Source organism: Elaeis guineensis, chromosome 2, assembly GCF_000442705.2.
Source record: "Elaeis guineensis isolate ETL-2024a chromosome 2, EG11, whole genome shotgun sequence".
NCBI lineage: Eukaryota > Viridiplantae > Streptophyta > Magnoliopsida > Arecales > Arecaceae > Elaeis > Elaeis guineensis.
The window spans coordinates 4,397,157-4,413,361 of record NC_025994.2 but is presented as its reverse complement, the minus strand read 5'-3'; the positions used below and the strand labels follow the sequence as shown (position 1 = coordinate 4,413,361).

General features: G+C 39.1%; 1 protein-coding gene across 1 annotated transcript in view; it reads left to right on the top strand.

The window, feature by feature from the left end:
* Positions 1-16,205, top strand: part of LOC105033844 (probable protein NAP1) — a 54,232-nt gene that overhangs the window by 27,094 nt on the left and 10,933 nt on the right. The window contains exons 13-19 of the mRNA XM_073251481.1: positions 6,084-6,216; positions 9,057-9,167; positions 9,291-9,369; positions 11,295-11,488; positions 13,326-13,471; positions 15,413-15,494; positions 15,629-15,739. Coding sequence (XP_073107582.1) covers positions 6,084-6,216; positions 9,057-9,167; positions 9,291-9,369; positions 11,295-11,488; positions 13,326-13,471; positions 15,413-15,494; positions 15,629-15,739 — 856 coding nt within the window. The remainder of the gene's footprint in view (positions 1-6,083; positions 6,217-9,056; positions 9,168-9,290; positions 9,370-11,294; positions 11,489-13,325; positions 13,472-15,412; positions 15,495-15,628; positions 15,740-16,205) is intronic.

Here is a 16,205-nt window from a genome sequence, read left to right as displayed (position 1 = left end):
AGAGTAATATAATTCATAGCAAATCGTGTGGTTGCTAACCTCAAGATGTTACTCTCCATGTACTTATCAAAGCAAGCACCTATGTGTCGTTGTGTATGAACCGTGTGATGGATTAGGCTGGCTTTATGATCTGCTTGATGCTGCTAATCTTTCCATGAACACGAGATCAATGCAATGTGTAGTACATGAGGTCTAGAATACGTGGTCGCTTGTCCAACAACATCTCCCTAGCAGCCTTGTATTGTAATCTATCATCAGTGATCACTTGTATGACATTTTGCTCTTCTACCTGATGAATCACATCATTAATTCGAGGATGAATTGAGCATCGTGCACATGATTGGAAGCATCAATCAACTTGTGAAAGAAAGTCATGTCATGGTAGGTCAGAAAGTTGATGCTTCGTCTATTGGGATCTATCCAATCGTTACACATCATAGTCAACCCATACGTGTCTCGCTTACTCTAGTAGGAGGCTACCCAATTCTGTAACTCCTTATTGCTCTCCAGAAGATCACCGTAGATATCCTTTGGCCTTGGCAGATCCACACCAAGTCCGACACTTTGGATGGATGCAATGGCAGATTGGTAGTGCTTGTTATCTGCTGCATTAGTAGGGATGTGGCTGAAGCGGAACAATGCAATGTCTCTCTACATGTCCTTATCCTTAACCAGCATGGTCTATCTTCTGTTACGTCAAATCTTTGCTCAAGAAGGCACATAGATCCTTATTCTCGCATTTTATTGTCAATTTTTGGCCTCTAAATAAAAAAAAGGAGCAAGTGAGGAGGGGGAGGGGCTCGTTACCTAATTTTAGCTTTGATCTTGCTCAAATCTTGCGAAATCTGGTCTTTTCCCCTTTTTTTAAGATTTTCAAAAATAATAAGAGAGGGGTTGAGAAGGCGTAGGCGGATTTCTCAGCCTCCATTGTCTATTACTGAACTAGGAGGGTGGAGCCCGATTGAGCCCAAACTGGTGCAAATTGGGTGGCTTGCATCAGTACCGCTCTAAACTACTTGGTTCGAAGCGGTTTGTATCATTTTTTGAGTTGAAGGGGGAACCATCTCGATTCGCTCTGAGTGTGGTTCGATATGTCCTAAAATGGGCTGTTCGGGTCGACATGACGAACTTTGGTATTGAAGATCATATGATGTAAAAAAGGCTAGATCTAATAAACAAAGTGATCGAGTAGGTATGGAGATCATTAACCTGCACATTTTATGTTCCTTCGCTTGTGAATAAAATATCAGTGTTGTCATATACACATTGATGATCCATGTGAAAATGTATTTTAACATCTAATTAGTGTAGTCACCATTTTAAATTGGTAGATATAGATATGATCACCCAAAGAAACTATTTTTTTCACTCAAGAAATATCTCAGTAACCCAATAAGCAAGTTTGCTTATAACCAGTATTCTAAAAGGCAGCTACAGTATGGAGGCAAACAGTGAACGTACTCAATGTTATCCAAGTAATTGCCAAGGCCTTGCTCTATCTTTGCCCGATCACCTTTGTTATATGAAACACTTATTTTTTATAGTTGTACACCCTCAATCTAATTGTTTCCTGCAAGGTATGCTGAACCGGTACCGTCGGTCGTTTCGGCCGGCCGGCGGTACGGTTCGGTATGATTTCATACCGTACCAAACCGACGATCCGAACTAGAAGAAAAAAAGAGAAATAGAGAGAGAAGGAGGAAGGAAAAAAAAAGAGGGAGGAGAAGAGCCGGCGGGGCCGCCGGATGGCCTCCGACTGGCCGCCGTGGCCGTCGGAGGGCGCAGTCCACACGCGCGGCGCCGCAGGCGTGAAACAGGGGCATCGCCCCTATTTCGCAAATTTTTTTTAAAAACATGGTTTTAAGTGAAGTCGGCAAATGATTTGCCGGCTTCAGGATTTTTATTTTTTTTTAAAAAAAAATAAAAAGTCGGCAACTCAGTTGCCGACTTCATAAGTTTAAAAAAAAAAAAATCGAAACAGACGTCGTCTGTTTCGAAAAAGAAGAAGGGGGCGGAGCTGCGGAGGGGCTCCGCCTGCTCGACCGCCCTCAGGCCATCTTCGTCGGCTTGCCGGCCGGGAGCCTCGCAACGGAGGCACCGTCCGTCCGATAGGTTCCCCGCCCCCCCTCCGCTCTGCAGCTCCGCCTGCTCGACCGCCCTCAGGCCATCTTCGTCGGCTTGCCGGCCATCGGGAGCCTCGCAACGGAGGCACCGTCCGTCCGGTAGGTTCTCCGCCCCCCCTCCGAGCACTCTCTCTCTCTTTTTTGCTCTTTTGAAAGCCCTATCGGGCGATACGGGGCTCGGAAGCCCTCCGACGGCTGCAGCCGGCCACTGTTAGCCTCCGACGGCTCCCACCTTCCTCCCTCCCCTCCCCTCTTTCTCTCTTTCTCACTTTCCATTTTTTTTCTTCGGTACCACCGGTGTACCGATTTTACCGACCGAATCGTGCCGGTTCCCCGCCGGTCCGGTATGAGATGGGGTGTACCGGCCGGTTCGGCACGGTATGGCAAACCTTGGTTTCCTATGTACTGATTCATCTTTCTTCCAAAGGAGCAAAAAAGTAAAAAGCAATCAATAGCGAGTATATATATTTCAAAACTTAATCGTGTAAATTGTGATAATTTATGATTCTTCACCATTTTATTTTTTGCAGTTAGTTAAAATGTTCAAAACTTTAATATTGCTTCGTCAAATGATATGGTTAAGTAGGTAGAAAATGGTTATTACTATGCTTTTAGCTGAAGAAAGATATTTATTAAGATACAAAATACTTGGTAAAGAATGGTCCCACACCATATACATACAGCCCTGTATACAAATAGCATATAAATAGAGAGCATTGAGTACCATCGCTTCAAAAGAAAATAACAAATGATTAGATTGGATTACGTGATACCACAAAATATTTACAATATGGAAAGTAAAAAATCTTCAAAAATTGTGGTTAAGAAGCTAACATGAAAATAAATGGAATATGAGGTGCAAAGGAACTCAGCCAAATAAAGGAAAATAATATGCTGAGCTATGTTATGCATGCTCACATATGTACTATTTTGTTTTCCAATATGTCAACATGGCCATGAAGTTCAGGCATGCCTACCTGTGATCACCTTGTTACACTAAACGTGTTAATTGATGTTTCATGCTGTATGTTACATTGACTATTTTCTTCTTTCCTTAGATAATCTCATTGTGCTATAGAGAGATCAAGAAATGTTGACAAGCAAGAAAGAGGGAGGTTAGGGTTACGCAAATTTGAATGAAAAGAATAACCAAAAAAGTTAAATAGCTCAGAAAATGGTGCCATGGAATCTCAAGATTTTACATTTTGATACAGGAGAGAGAGGGAGGCAGGGATAGAGGTCTTAGAGGAGACTTAGGAGGGCACAAGAATAGCAGTTTTGCAAGCAGCATTGTGCGAGTTGGAAGGATTTTTTTTTAAATTTTCTTTTTAAATTAGAAAGGTTGGATGGAATCATTTGTTGCGATCAAGGTATGCTGAACCGATACCGCCTACGGTTCGGTACGGTTTCGTATCGTACCAAACAGACGAAGGCGACCCGAACCAGAAGAAGAAAAAGAGAGAGAGGAGGAAGAAAGAAAAAGAGGGAGGGGAAGGAGCCGGCGGGGCTGTCGGAGGGTGCAGTCCGCGCGCGCGGCGCCGCGGGAGTGAAACAAGGGCGTCGTCCCTGTTTCGCGATTTTTTAAAAAAGATAGTTTTAAGTGAAGCTGGCAAATAGTTTGCCGGCTTCATGATTTTTTTTTTTTTAAAAAAATCTATTAAGTCGGCAACGTAGTTGCCGACTTCATGAGTTTAAAACCTAAAAAAAAATCGAAACAGATCGTCTGTTTCGAAAAAGAAGAAGGGAGTGTGGAGCTGCGGAGGGGCTCCGCCCGCGCCATCGCCCTCAGGCCGTCGGCATCGACTCGTCGGCCATCGGGGGCCTCGCGATGGAGGTGCCATCCGTCCGGTAGGTCCCTCCCCTCCTGAGCGCTCTTTTCTCTTTCTCACTCTCTTGAAAGCCCTATCGGGCGATACGGGGCTCGGAAGCCCTCCGGCGGCCGCAGTCGGCCACCGCCGGCTCCCACCTCCCTCCCTCTCCTCTCTCTCTCTCTTTCTCATTTTCTCTCTTTTTCTTCCGTACCGCCGGTGTACCGAATTTATCGATCGAATCGTGCCGGTTCCCCACCGGTCCGGTACGATACGGGATATACCGACCGGTTCGGCACGGTATGGCAAACGTAGGTTGGGATAATTGTAAGGAGATTTAAAATTAGATTGCAACCATGGATTATGATGGTTATATTTCACTAGATGTTACTTGGATTTAAGGTGAGCAAAGCAAAATGATTGCCATGTTGGAGTTCATAGAGGGAGAGAGATTATGATGTGGTAGATTTGGTTCTAAAATTTTATAAAAACATAGTAACTGTATCAAGGTTTGTTGTGTTGGTATTGGAGTCTGTATAAGTTGGCCGGCGGCACGGTTCAATGCACCTGCATGCTATTCTGTGCCGAGCCCGAACCGACACAAAAGAGAGAGCGGAGGAGAGGGAGAATCGAAGAAAGGAAAAGAGGGAGATGGCATGATGGCTGCTGGAGAGGCCCTCGAATGACCAAAAGAGCGGGGAATAGGAAGAATCGAGAGAAGTAAAGAGAGGGGGAGGGAGAGGTAGAAGAGCAGAGGAGTGCTGGGAGGCCAGTGGTGGCCATTTGAGGAGAGGGCTGCAGAGGCCCCCAGATGACCAAATTTTCCTCCTTGGCCTCTACTGATTTGAAGTAGGGGTGTCCCGCCCTTGTTTTGATCGGGTAATTTTTTTTGCTCAATTCACAGTGAAATCGACAATTGTGAATCGGACAAAAATATTATCTGATCGAAATGGGGTGAGTCATCCCATTTCGAACTAGTAGAGGCCGGCGAGGAAAACCCAGCCATGCGGGCGCCTCCGTGGCCCTCTGCTGGCCATTGCCATTCTCCCAGCGCTCTCCTGCTCCTTCCTTCCCCCCTCTCTATTTTCCTCTCTTTAGAGGAGAGCAGAGCTCTAGAGGCCTCATGGCCCTTTGGCAGCCTCCCTAGCCTTGCCATCTCCCTCTCTCTCTCTTCCTTTCTTTCCTTCTCTCTCTCCTATCCTCTCTGGTGTTTCGTTTCGAATGTTGGAACTATCCTTGTTACCCGCTGATACGATTTGGCATTCTCCGAATAGAGCAGTTTGAGATAGTTCGGTCATCGGTGAACCTTGCACTACATAAATTTAGAGAGAGAGAAATTGTTAAGTGATGTCGCCTCATTAAAAGCAAGTGAGAAGGTGATGTTTTTTCTCCCTTTTCCCCTCTTGTTGAGAAAAAGGAAGGTTTATTCCTCAACTCGAATTCTCTCCCACCTTCTTGCTCAATAGATAGTTAAACATATCACTTCTCATTTTTGTCTTGGTTTTTATGTTATGCAAGCCCAAAACATTTTGATGCACGTATACATTCTTGTATATGTTCCCTCTCCCTATTGTGTCTATATGCTAATGTGGACCTACCTCGACTAGCTAACAATGTCTACCTAGTATGTGGTATGTGTAATAAAGTAACCCTTATACCAATTCATTTTGACTTGCCTTGCCCGTGTCTTTTTTTGCACCTTGATGGTGACAGTGGTTGGTCTGTAATCCCAATAAATACACAATGTGGATTATGTGTTTTTACATTAGTAGGGGGGTATGTCGTTGAAAGAAGTTTTGACTTAGTTTTTCTCCCATATCATAACATTTCTTCTCAATGGAATTGCACCAGTTTTGTACTCATGTCACTTTTCCTGTAACTTTATGGAATATGTGCTGTTGCCTCCACTATAGAGGGTATGACATCAAAAGAATTCTTGTAGAGTTTTTATTTCAGAACATAGCATTTTCTCAATAAAATTCCAGTTGTATATTCATGGTGCTTTACTTTATGTCTTTTTATTTCTTAATTATGATTCTGGTTCCTTTAATTGTTGCTAGTTCTTTTAGCATATGATTTTGTGATTTGTCATTAACTGGTTGAACACATATTTGATTGGTAATTTTAATGGTCTAATGATGACTTGCTACAGCGAGGTACATGAACAAGCACTGATTTGTTGTGATGCCATACACCGAGAAAGGAGGATATTACTAAAACAAGAGATTGGGAGAATGGTCCTGTTTTTTGCTGATCAACCTAGTTTACTGGCCCCTAATATTCAGGTAAAGTTCTGCATGCAATTTATGCAAGGTTCACCATCTCAGTGCCGGACCCTATTATCCATATTATCCGATTACAATGTCGGTCATGATATAGCACAAGATGGTGAGATGTACCAAATGTCAGTACAGTACAGGACTGCATGCTGATTCAGTATTGGTATGGTATGGTACTGACCAGTACGGCAAAGCTTGTACAGACTGTGTAAAAGCCGTATGTTTTGTTAGATTCATGCACAATTTCTTCTCTATTTTCATGTAATGATGGTAGATTTATTTGTATTCAGACAAAAGATTATCAAGTCATTATTCTATTGCTAATATTGGATATATCATTAAATCCAGGCATATCAATAATATGCCGTTTATCTTGTGTTACTCTTTAAGATGAAAGAAGACTAGAAAAGAATCATAAAAATAAAAGAGAACATAAAGAAGGAAAGGAGGCTTATGGTTCACTAATATTCTGTATGTTTAATCTAAAAACACTGCCCCATGCTGATGCCTAAAAACCCTCTAACCTGTATAAAAACCTAACTAAAACAGAACCAATATGCGTGAATTTGGCTCAAAATAAAGGCCTATGAAAGCCACTTTTCATTGGCTTTAGATGTGCTAAATATATTTTAATTTTGACATGTTCACCTGCACAACAATGTGATCTAGAAGGAGGCATGATTCAAGATTTGAGGCTAAATATGCGTAAAATGTGTAACTTTTTGTGCTTGTAATGCCTGTGTTATTTGATGAAATTACAATTTATCTGGAAATATTCCCTTTAGCATCCTTTAATTGTGATACAATACTAAGGTCAAAATTGATATCATGTGCAAACATGTAAATAAATAGCTTTTTTTCTAATTAAGAAACAAATATAGATGGCATTTTGAGGATCTATATCATCAGATATGATATTTTTTAAACATTTTGTTCATATCTATAGATTTATGCAGTATGCACAATATTTAACCATGAATTGACTGTGGAATACCCACTGCATCTACTATGCTATATAGGGCCTTAAAAGAGCCTCAAGGCTCAAACTTTTGTATGCCTAAAGTTGCATATTGTGTCCTCATGGAATAAATTTACAACTTTGATTGCTACATATTCATTGTTTCAACTTGCAAATGATGTGCTGTGCAATCTTCTTGAGTGAGTCATCTATGTTGGTCTTGTCATTATGATCGGGAAGACAATGCTTGAGTTATTTCCTTGTAATTTCTTCCTCTAAAAAACAGTAAGTTGGAAGATTGGAAGCTTGGATGGAACAAGCAGATTATGACTGATGATGTAGCCATATGCTATTTGCAGAATATTTGTCTTTCTTATTTCTATTCCTCTTGTAACCACCATTGTCTTGTGCACTTGTGAACTTGCTGACTTGTACTGATGCTTGTTATATATTCTTTTTCTTGTATGTTGCTGCATTTTTTATAATTCCTATCCTCATTTTGTCTTTGCTTCCATTTTCTAAACCCCGTAAATCATTCTCAACTAATTAGTCTAGTAGATATGGTCTTGCTATCTTTTATAGATCTTCGTTTAATTACATTTTAAAACTCATCTGAACTATAACCTGAAATTTTGTATGCAAAGCCTTCACCTGAAACTGAAAATGAAAAATTAAACCTACTTGGTGATTCGTTTTTTATTTTCTGGTCATTATTTTCGTAACACTAGCCTTTTTTGGCATCAAAATAGGCTTTCCAGAGAGCAACATTAAGCAATTTGGCTAAATAAGAGTGAGAAAGTATTTACAACTGGTCACCAATTTGGGATTAACTATCTTAGAATGTCATTTTATTTATTAGCAGGGTTATTGGAGGCAATAGCGGGCCTCCCATGAACACTAGGACATAAATGGGTAAGGAAATGTAGCTTGTTAGCTGCTAAACTGTTGCAAATTGCAGAAAAACTGGTATTTCCCTGGTGGATATAATTGAGTCTATACAAAAAGGGTCCAATAAATAAATCATAAATTCACCAAAATCATAGAACTTTAGAAACCCTAGAGTTGTTGATACCTGATAGTATACTCTTTTGGACATTTAGATCAACAAGTTTGATCTTTTCCTACATCGGGAGAAGCTGAGAAAGGAATTAAGGTTAAAAGGTATGCCATGATAATCTTATAGCATAATGTATAAAATGCAAAAATTTGTTAGCTCAAATATTTTTTTTGTTTGTTACTGTCTATACTCTAAAATGTGTCTGTCACAACCCAAGACCTCATCCAAAAAGGTTAGCTAGAAGGTATTATTTGAATTCTTTAGTCCTGTGTGAGTATCTAAGATCTTCTTAGTGAATAATCAATGTAAGACTAAAGACACGCTCGCATGGGTCCTCATATACTACCTCCATTTAAGCTCTGACGTTCTCAATAGGCTAAGGGTTCAAATTCATGCTTTCATTCACAAACACCATGATCGGCCTATGGTCAGCCCCAATGAACCCATATTTCAGTATCCCCTAGTCCACATAGACTATAGGCTGGGTCAGTTCTAATACCATTTGTCACAACTCAGGATCTCATCTAAAAAGGTTAACTAGAAGGTATTATTTGGGTTCCTTGGTCTTGTTAAGTATCCAAGATCTTCCTAATGATTAACCACCGAGGGACTAAATGCACGCCTGCATGGGTCCTCATTGTGTGTGACTGATATGAAAGTTTTACTTTCAAATATATTTCTTTGGTTTGCCCCTCTATCTATCTGGGTATCAGTCTCTAGGTATGTCCGCATGTGCATCTGCATTCATGTTTGTGTGTGCCTATACATGTTTTGATGATTTTTAGACGGTAGTTTTCTTACTACATGTAATAATGTCTATATGTTGGACAGATGGTTTTCTCTGCACTTGCTTTGGCTCAATGTGAGATAATTTGGTACTTCCAACATGTTGGTATTGCATCATCAAAATCTAAAACAGCAAGGGTGATGCCTATTGATATTGTAAGTTGCATAATGCATATAGTTCCAATCCTATTGCGTATCAATAATCATTCTGCAGCTCATCATGCTGTATCCTTATACATATGTTCTGTCCTTGTATGACATTAGTATTGTTGATTGCAGGATGCAGCAGATTCAACTCTTGGTTTCTTGTTAGATGGAATGGACAAGCTTTGCTGTTTAGTTCGAAAGTATATGACAGGTTAGATTGAGAAATTATTAGCTGATTTTTCCTGTTTTTACAAGTATGCTGAGAATGTATTTGCATTTATTTAAAGGAACCATCATTATGATTTGCCTCTTATCCTGCCTGTTCACAAAAACCTATACATGTAAAATGCATTTTCAACCATCCCAGAAAAGTCCCAAAGTGCAGGGAAGACCCTTTCTTTGCTACAAACAAACACCAAAAAGGCCTGTATGGTGCACAGGAGGAGAAACAACTGAAGAGGGGGAGTGTGAGAGGGAGATGATTACAGGATGGTGGGTTGGATTTGGGAGATGATTACAGGATTAAAGGTCAAGCCACTTTTGGTGGCCTATGCAAGGCCCGAGCCTATGACTGTGATGTGCCTCTCGCCCGTACACAGCTTTCCTTTGACTGGGGGTGGGGGACTGTTGTGATAATAAATAATGAGGGCACTATTAGTTCCACATTGATTGTGAGTCAAGAGAGACTTTGGTTTATATGAGAAAGGACCATCCTTCTCTACATAAGGCGTCTTTTGGATTAGAATCTAAAGGGATAAAACCGTGAGGCTCATAGGCCGGAGTGGACAATATCTCATGCGTCAAGCCATGAGCCCTTGGCTGCAACATTGACCTTTCACACCTAGATCACAACTTGCACCCATCAATTTGCATCAAAGTGTCTTTAGGATAATGTCAAGAGAAGGTCCAAAGATTTTATTATGTGATCCTCAGCATGCAAGGTCCATGCCTCTTGCTCTAGACAATCTCTTCCATGAATCATAAAATGTTCCTTGAGCATCTTCTTGAGACACTTGGCGATGGCAAGCCTATGACAAGGCTTTATAGAAACAATACCTGGCTAGAGTTGTCAAGCCCTAATTGGAAAATTAGTCATTTCTTCTCACCCATTTCCAGTTTGCTGTCTACGTAGAAAATAAATGGCATTGCTAAAAATATATCTTTTAGTTACTTTCAATTGTGGCATTCAAAAACTTTGAAAGATTATATATATAATCAAGATGGAAGGTATCATTAAACAAAATCATTTCTGGTCTATGTAGAGACAACTATTAGATGTCATATCATTATGTAGGATGTGAAGTGCAGAGCTTTGTTCCTTTGAAAAATTTTGAAATCCTCAGCTCATTTGATATTGATCTTTTAGCAATCAAAGCCACTCAATTTGGTGAACCAATCTTCGACTCCCAAGGGATGAAACATAAGTTGAAGTGGCACCTTCTTTATAATGTGCTGTTGGAAATGTCCTATTTGACCATTAGACAAGAGCCTTTTCTTCAATTTTGTTTATGTGAAAGAGCTATGATGTGAGCTGACGCAATTACAGCAAATTGGTTGGAAGTTGTCAAAAAACTTGTCAAAAGTATAAAAGATATTAATCTGATTTAGTGAAAGATCCAAACCACAACGTTCAGATTGCTCAAAAGTGCTTTCTTTTGAAAGACAAAAGCAGATGCAACACCCGTTTTAGGATAAACAGGCTTTCAGGCACCTGGAAATCTTATATATATATTCATATGGAGGTTTTTGCAGTTCTATTTCTGATGCTTAGGATATTTTAATCATCCAGATTTCTTAGTATTTAATGATTGTCTTGGTAATTGGTATAGCATGCTATATCCTTGGAACTGCCTTCAAGTTCCAGGTGCTGAGAAGGTCTCTACTCTCTAGTGCTATGCTACATGGGGCATGCATAGATTATAGAAGTTAAGTGAAGCATAAATTGCTTGATGCTATACACGATCGAAATGTTGGCTTTCTGCACATGTAATTTTCTTCAAACAATATTCTTAAAAGGTATCTTTTAATTCAAATAATAGTTTTTATGCAAGAAAAAAAAAATCAAATTTATGTTACATATATCTTATTGAAATTTATTTGGATTGGATAACTGATAACAAGCTTTTCTGTTTGCAGCAATAAAGGGTTATGCACTATCATATTTATCATCTTGTGCTGGAAGAATTCGATTTTTACTTGGCACTCCAGGTATGGTGGCTCTAGATCTAGATACCACCTTGAAGGGCCTCTTTCAGCAAGTTGTTCATTGTCTTGAGAACATACCAAAGCCTCAGGGAGAACATATATCTGCTATTACATGTGATCTATCAGTAAGAAAGCTGTGCATTACTTTTCCAGTTTTATCTTTTTTTTTTTTATTTTTCTCTCGGTGTAAATTGGATCAAAGGCTTTTCACCTGTCATAATTCACTGTTTATGAAGTTTTGTGACTGATCCATTTTTCTGACATCTAGAGGTAGCTAATCATAGCATAACCAGATGGATCTTTTGCAGACTAGATGCCTAGTCACCATAATGTCCTAAAATACTTTAATGACTGTCTACATGGGATATATAAGTAACATTTAAAGTCTGAAAGTAAAACCATAATATTGTGAACATTTACTGGAGATAAAGTAAAGGATTTTCTGGTGGCTGTAAACACCTTTGATGCAGCTGTCTTATAATGCTAATTATCATGCCCTAGCAAGCAGCCTTTGTTAGTCTTCAATTGGCTATAGTCTGCTTCCACATGTTGATGCCCTATTAGTGTAGCATAAGTAAACATTGCCTTCCCATGTTTCTTGTCTGCATCATCCTTTTTTTTTTTTTTTTTTGCTGTTCCAACTAGAAATTGCTCTCATGAATTAGCCATATTGTCTTGGAGGTGTGAGACAACAATCTTAGTTGTGATCAAGTTTTGCTGAACTGGTACTATGCCCCATGCTAACGGTATGGTATGGTATGGGTCCATATTGTGCCATGCTGGAGCATACCAAAACAAGGAGAAGGTGGGGGAGCGGGAGAAGGAGTGGGAGGAAGAGAGAGAGGGATAAAGAGAAAGAGACCCACCGAATGAAGGCATCAATGGGGACTGCCGACGAGGGTTTTGATGGGGACATGGAAAGGGGGAGAGGGAGGAAGCAAGAGAGGAGGGAGGGAAGACAGTGGCAGCTGCCCAAAGGGAGGGAAGACGGTGGGGGCTGCCCAAAGGATGGGGGGGGGAGGTCATCAGCAGAGCTAGGGCATGATTGGAGCTTATCGGAAGACGGAAGACCTTCAAGAGAAGTTGTGGGGGGCGAGGGGTGAGTTTATAGGCTGAAGGACATGGCCAAAATGTTCCAAGTTAGCGTCACTTTGGTTTTGTACAGACTATAGACCAAATCACACGCTTTGGGTCGGTTAGGCATTCCTTAGCTGTGAAACTTAATGTTAAAATATTTTCTAGATCCTGCTATGAGAAACATTGTTCTTGGCATGCAGATGTCCTAAAACTTATAGAAATATGTACAAGTGGATGTGTTTTTCTCAGCCAAGACGAATAAACAACATTGGGCACCAGGCAGTGAATTTGTTATTGTTAATTTTCTAGTTTGTTACTTTAAACATGTAGATGAATGGATATTCTAAAGACCTCTAGATCTAGAATTGCTTTATCAAGACTGGGATAAAAGAATGGTTATAGATGATTAGCATTTCCTTTGCAACATGAAAATGCATCAAACTCCATATACTGTATCCTTTAGAAATTTTTGTACATATTCCATTTAATTCAATTTTATAGGATCCTCAAGAATAACAGGAATCCATTTAGAAGCATTCAAATGGTGATCTATTGGTTTCTTGATTGAAGGTAAAAGTACATAGGCATAATGATATAAGTGAGGCATGAATATTTGTGTTTGTCTTCTGTTTATTATGTTTGTACTTACAGAACACAATAAGTTATGTTTAAACACAGGCAAATTATCCTTTTTTACTATCTTGATCGGAAGACTGATATGATCAATTATAGCCATTTGTTATCCTTGTCATTCATATGTATTGTCATGATTGTATTAATGCATTAAGCATTATTTGTAAAGTTACCTTTAACTATAACAGTTCGAAATGTATTCTCACTGCATCCATGTCTGTGAGTGACTATTGGGTTATCTTATTACTGTAGGATTTGCGTAGGCACTGGTTGTCAATTTTAATGATTGTCACATCTTCAAGGTCGTCTATAAATATTAGACACCTAGAGAAGGCAACCGTATCTACTGGAAAGGAAGGCTTGTTATCAGAAGGAAATGCTGCATATAATTGGTCCAGGTATTAGACTTATAATCCTTTCAGGAATTTATTTCGATGTAACTAATTTGTCAATCCTTTTTTTAAAATGCTTTTTGTCGAGTGACTGGAAATCTCCTTTTGTTAAAAATTGTCTAAATTGTTGCATTTTGTCTTGAGATTGTATTAGTTCTGAAACAACTAGATGGCAAAAAGGAAAAAAAAAGAAAAACAAGATCACTTTCAAGACACTAAATTCAAACTTTTGACCACATTATTTTTAGGTGGGGATAACTGGAGTCAATGAAAGAATACCTTTGTCCACTGAAGAGCTGGAAATGCCACTGTGGAAGAAAACCTATTATATAAATTCTAAATGACAATAGTATTTTTGAAATTTTTTTCCTGTGCAAGTCATGTAGTAAAGAATTCTCGGCATCATCTTTGTAATATTTCAAATTTTCTGGACATGGGCTGTCATATAGCTCATGGGTCGTTTGTTAGGTCTATTTATATTTTTGGAGCATTATTTCTGGTCTTTAGTTGGGTTTTATTAGTCAAAATTATAGATTTGTTATTTGGAATCCAAAGTCCTAGTAGTAGGAGGCTTAGAACTTTATAAATGGGATTGTAATATCTCATTATTAGATGCAGTCAAAATTTCAGAGATTTTTCTAAGCAATTATGCTTGCTTTTCAAGTTGTGTGATGTAATTCTAACCCTAGGTGTGATGCCTAGAAAATATATCTTTATTCTTCTTTTTCTCTAATTACAGCACCCTAGAGCCTCAAATTCAAATCTGATTCCATCCCCACTAAACCCTAGCAACCAAAGGCAACAAAACCCATAGCCACCCATCCATTAATTAGCCTTCAATTTCACAAAATAACAAAATTTTTATTCCCGTTTTTCTACTTGCAGCTCTCAATAAACCCCCAAAACTTCATCTTTTTTGCTTCTATTTTGCACCCAAATCACTCCGCATCCATTCACCAACATAAACCCTTAACTTTTTACACAATTTTCCTACCCTTTTAGCCAAAAACAACCCATTAAACATCCCTGAATTTTCCCTAATTGAGTCTGTCTTACATCACCACCTTGAAGCCCTCCCAAGCAGCAGGGAATTTTGCCATAGGAACAGATCTGCATGAAAATGTACAGGAGCAGCAACAAGCAGCAAGCCAAGATGATCTCTAAGAATATACCCAGCTCCATCACCATCACCATCACCATCACCATCATCCCTAACCGATCGATCAAAATTAATATTGACCACTCCACGGGGAGGGGTTACCCAGCGAACAGCCTGATGGAGATAGAGGGGTTCAACAATGAGGCCATAGAAGTGCCTAGTGTCATGCATCAGTGGTAGAAAAATACTGCAATGAAGATCAGTCAAATTCAGTCCAATACCCGTGTTCCTGCTCTGCAATTTCTGAACTGCCATAGCAAAAATATGTTTAAGTGCTATGTATTTGTATCCTATATCCAACTTAATCTTCCATGGAGTAAGTTTTCCATGTGCCTACTGTTGATACATTCATTAATTCATTGAGCACAAACAGATCTGTAGTTCAATGCAAAGTATTAATTGTTCAAGATACCCTTTTTATCTTAGTGATATTTTCTATTAGTCAATATTCAATAATTGTAGATTAGTTTTTAAAAATACGCAGAGCTTCATAGAATATTCTATACTTTTTTATTCCTCAAGGATAACATTCTAGATATATTTATTGGGTGTTAAACATAACGTGGTGAGTATTTGCTTTACATTGAGAAGGGAAGGAAATGGAAAACATGGTTGTTGACTTACAAATATTTGATTTTCTAATTTTGAACAGATTTTCCTTGGTTATGATGTATTTTCAAGACACTTACTGTTTGATTATAGCTCTGCTCTATATTCCACCTCACTAAATTGCACTGATGATGCATCAAATGTCAAAAGGTTAATGGAAAATAATCTTTAACTTGCAGATGTGTGGATGAACTTGAGAGCCAATTGTCAAAGCATGGAAGCCTTAAAAGGCTATATTTCTATCACCACCATCTTACAGCAGTAAGCATTTGTTTTCTGTTTGTAGGGTTTTTAAATCCCATCAGTACTACAGATTTCTCTACGTGCATATACTTCTAAAATCTACCCTATTCTTAGAGATTTGCCATCTTTCTATTAAACTGTGATGTTAACAGGTCTTTAGGAATACAATGTTTGGGCCAGAAGGACGTCCACAGCATTGCTGTGCATGGCTTGGAGTAGCTAGCAGTTTTCCAGAATGTGCCTCTGCAATTGTTCCAGAGGAGGTATCTTTTGCAATTAGATTGTGCTCATACAATAAATTTATGAAAGCTAAAATCTGGTAGCTGCCTGCAAGTTCATAATAATATGCTTACTGTAAAGATGATACAAACTGTTATTATTGGAAAACCTTCTATGCGTGTTTAAAATAGCCTCAAGTAGGTCAGAAACACAAGAAAGACTTGATCATTACCTAAGTTGAAATTTGTGAATGATAATTCCAATGCAGCTGCCGCTTTCATATCTAGTTTCTATCTGTCCTTGTACATCCTGAATGAACTTAAGTGCATGTGTAGCTTTATTATTTTCTTATGTTCTAGTCTACTAGGTATGCACCGATTAGATATTGCATAAGCTGAACTTCCTTGATGTTGCAAGCATAATACCCTTCAGATTATACTTGAACAATAGTGGGACCTATGAATGGTCCAGTTATTCACCATTTGGAAAAAAAAAAAAAGAAAAAAATGG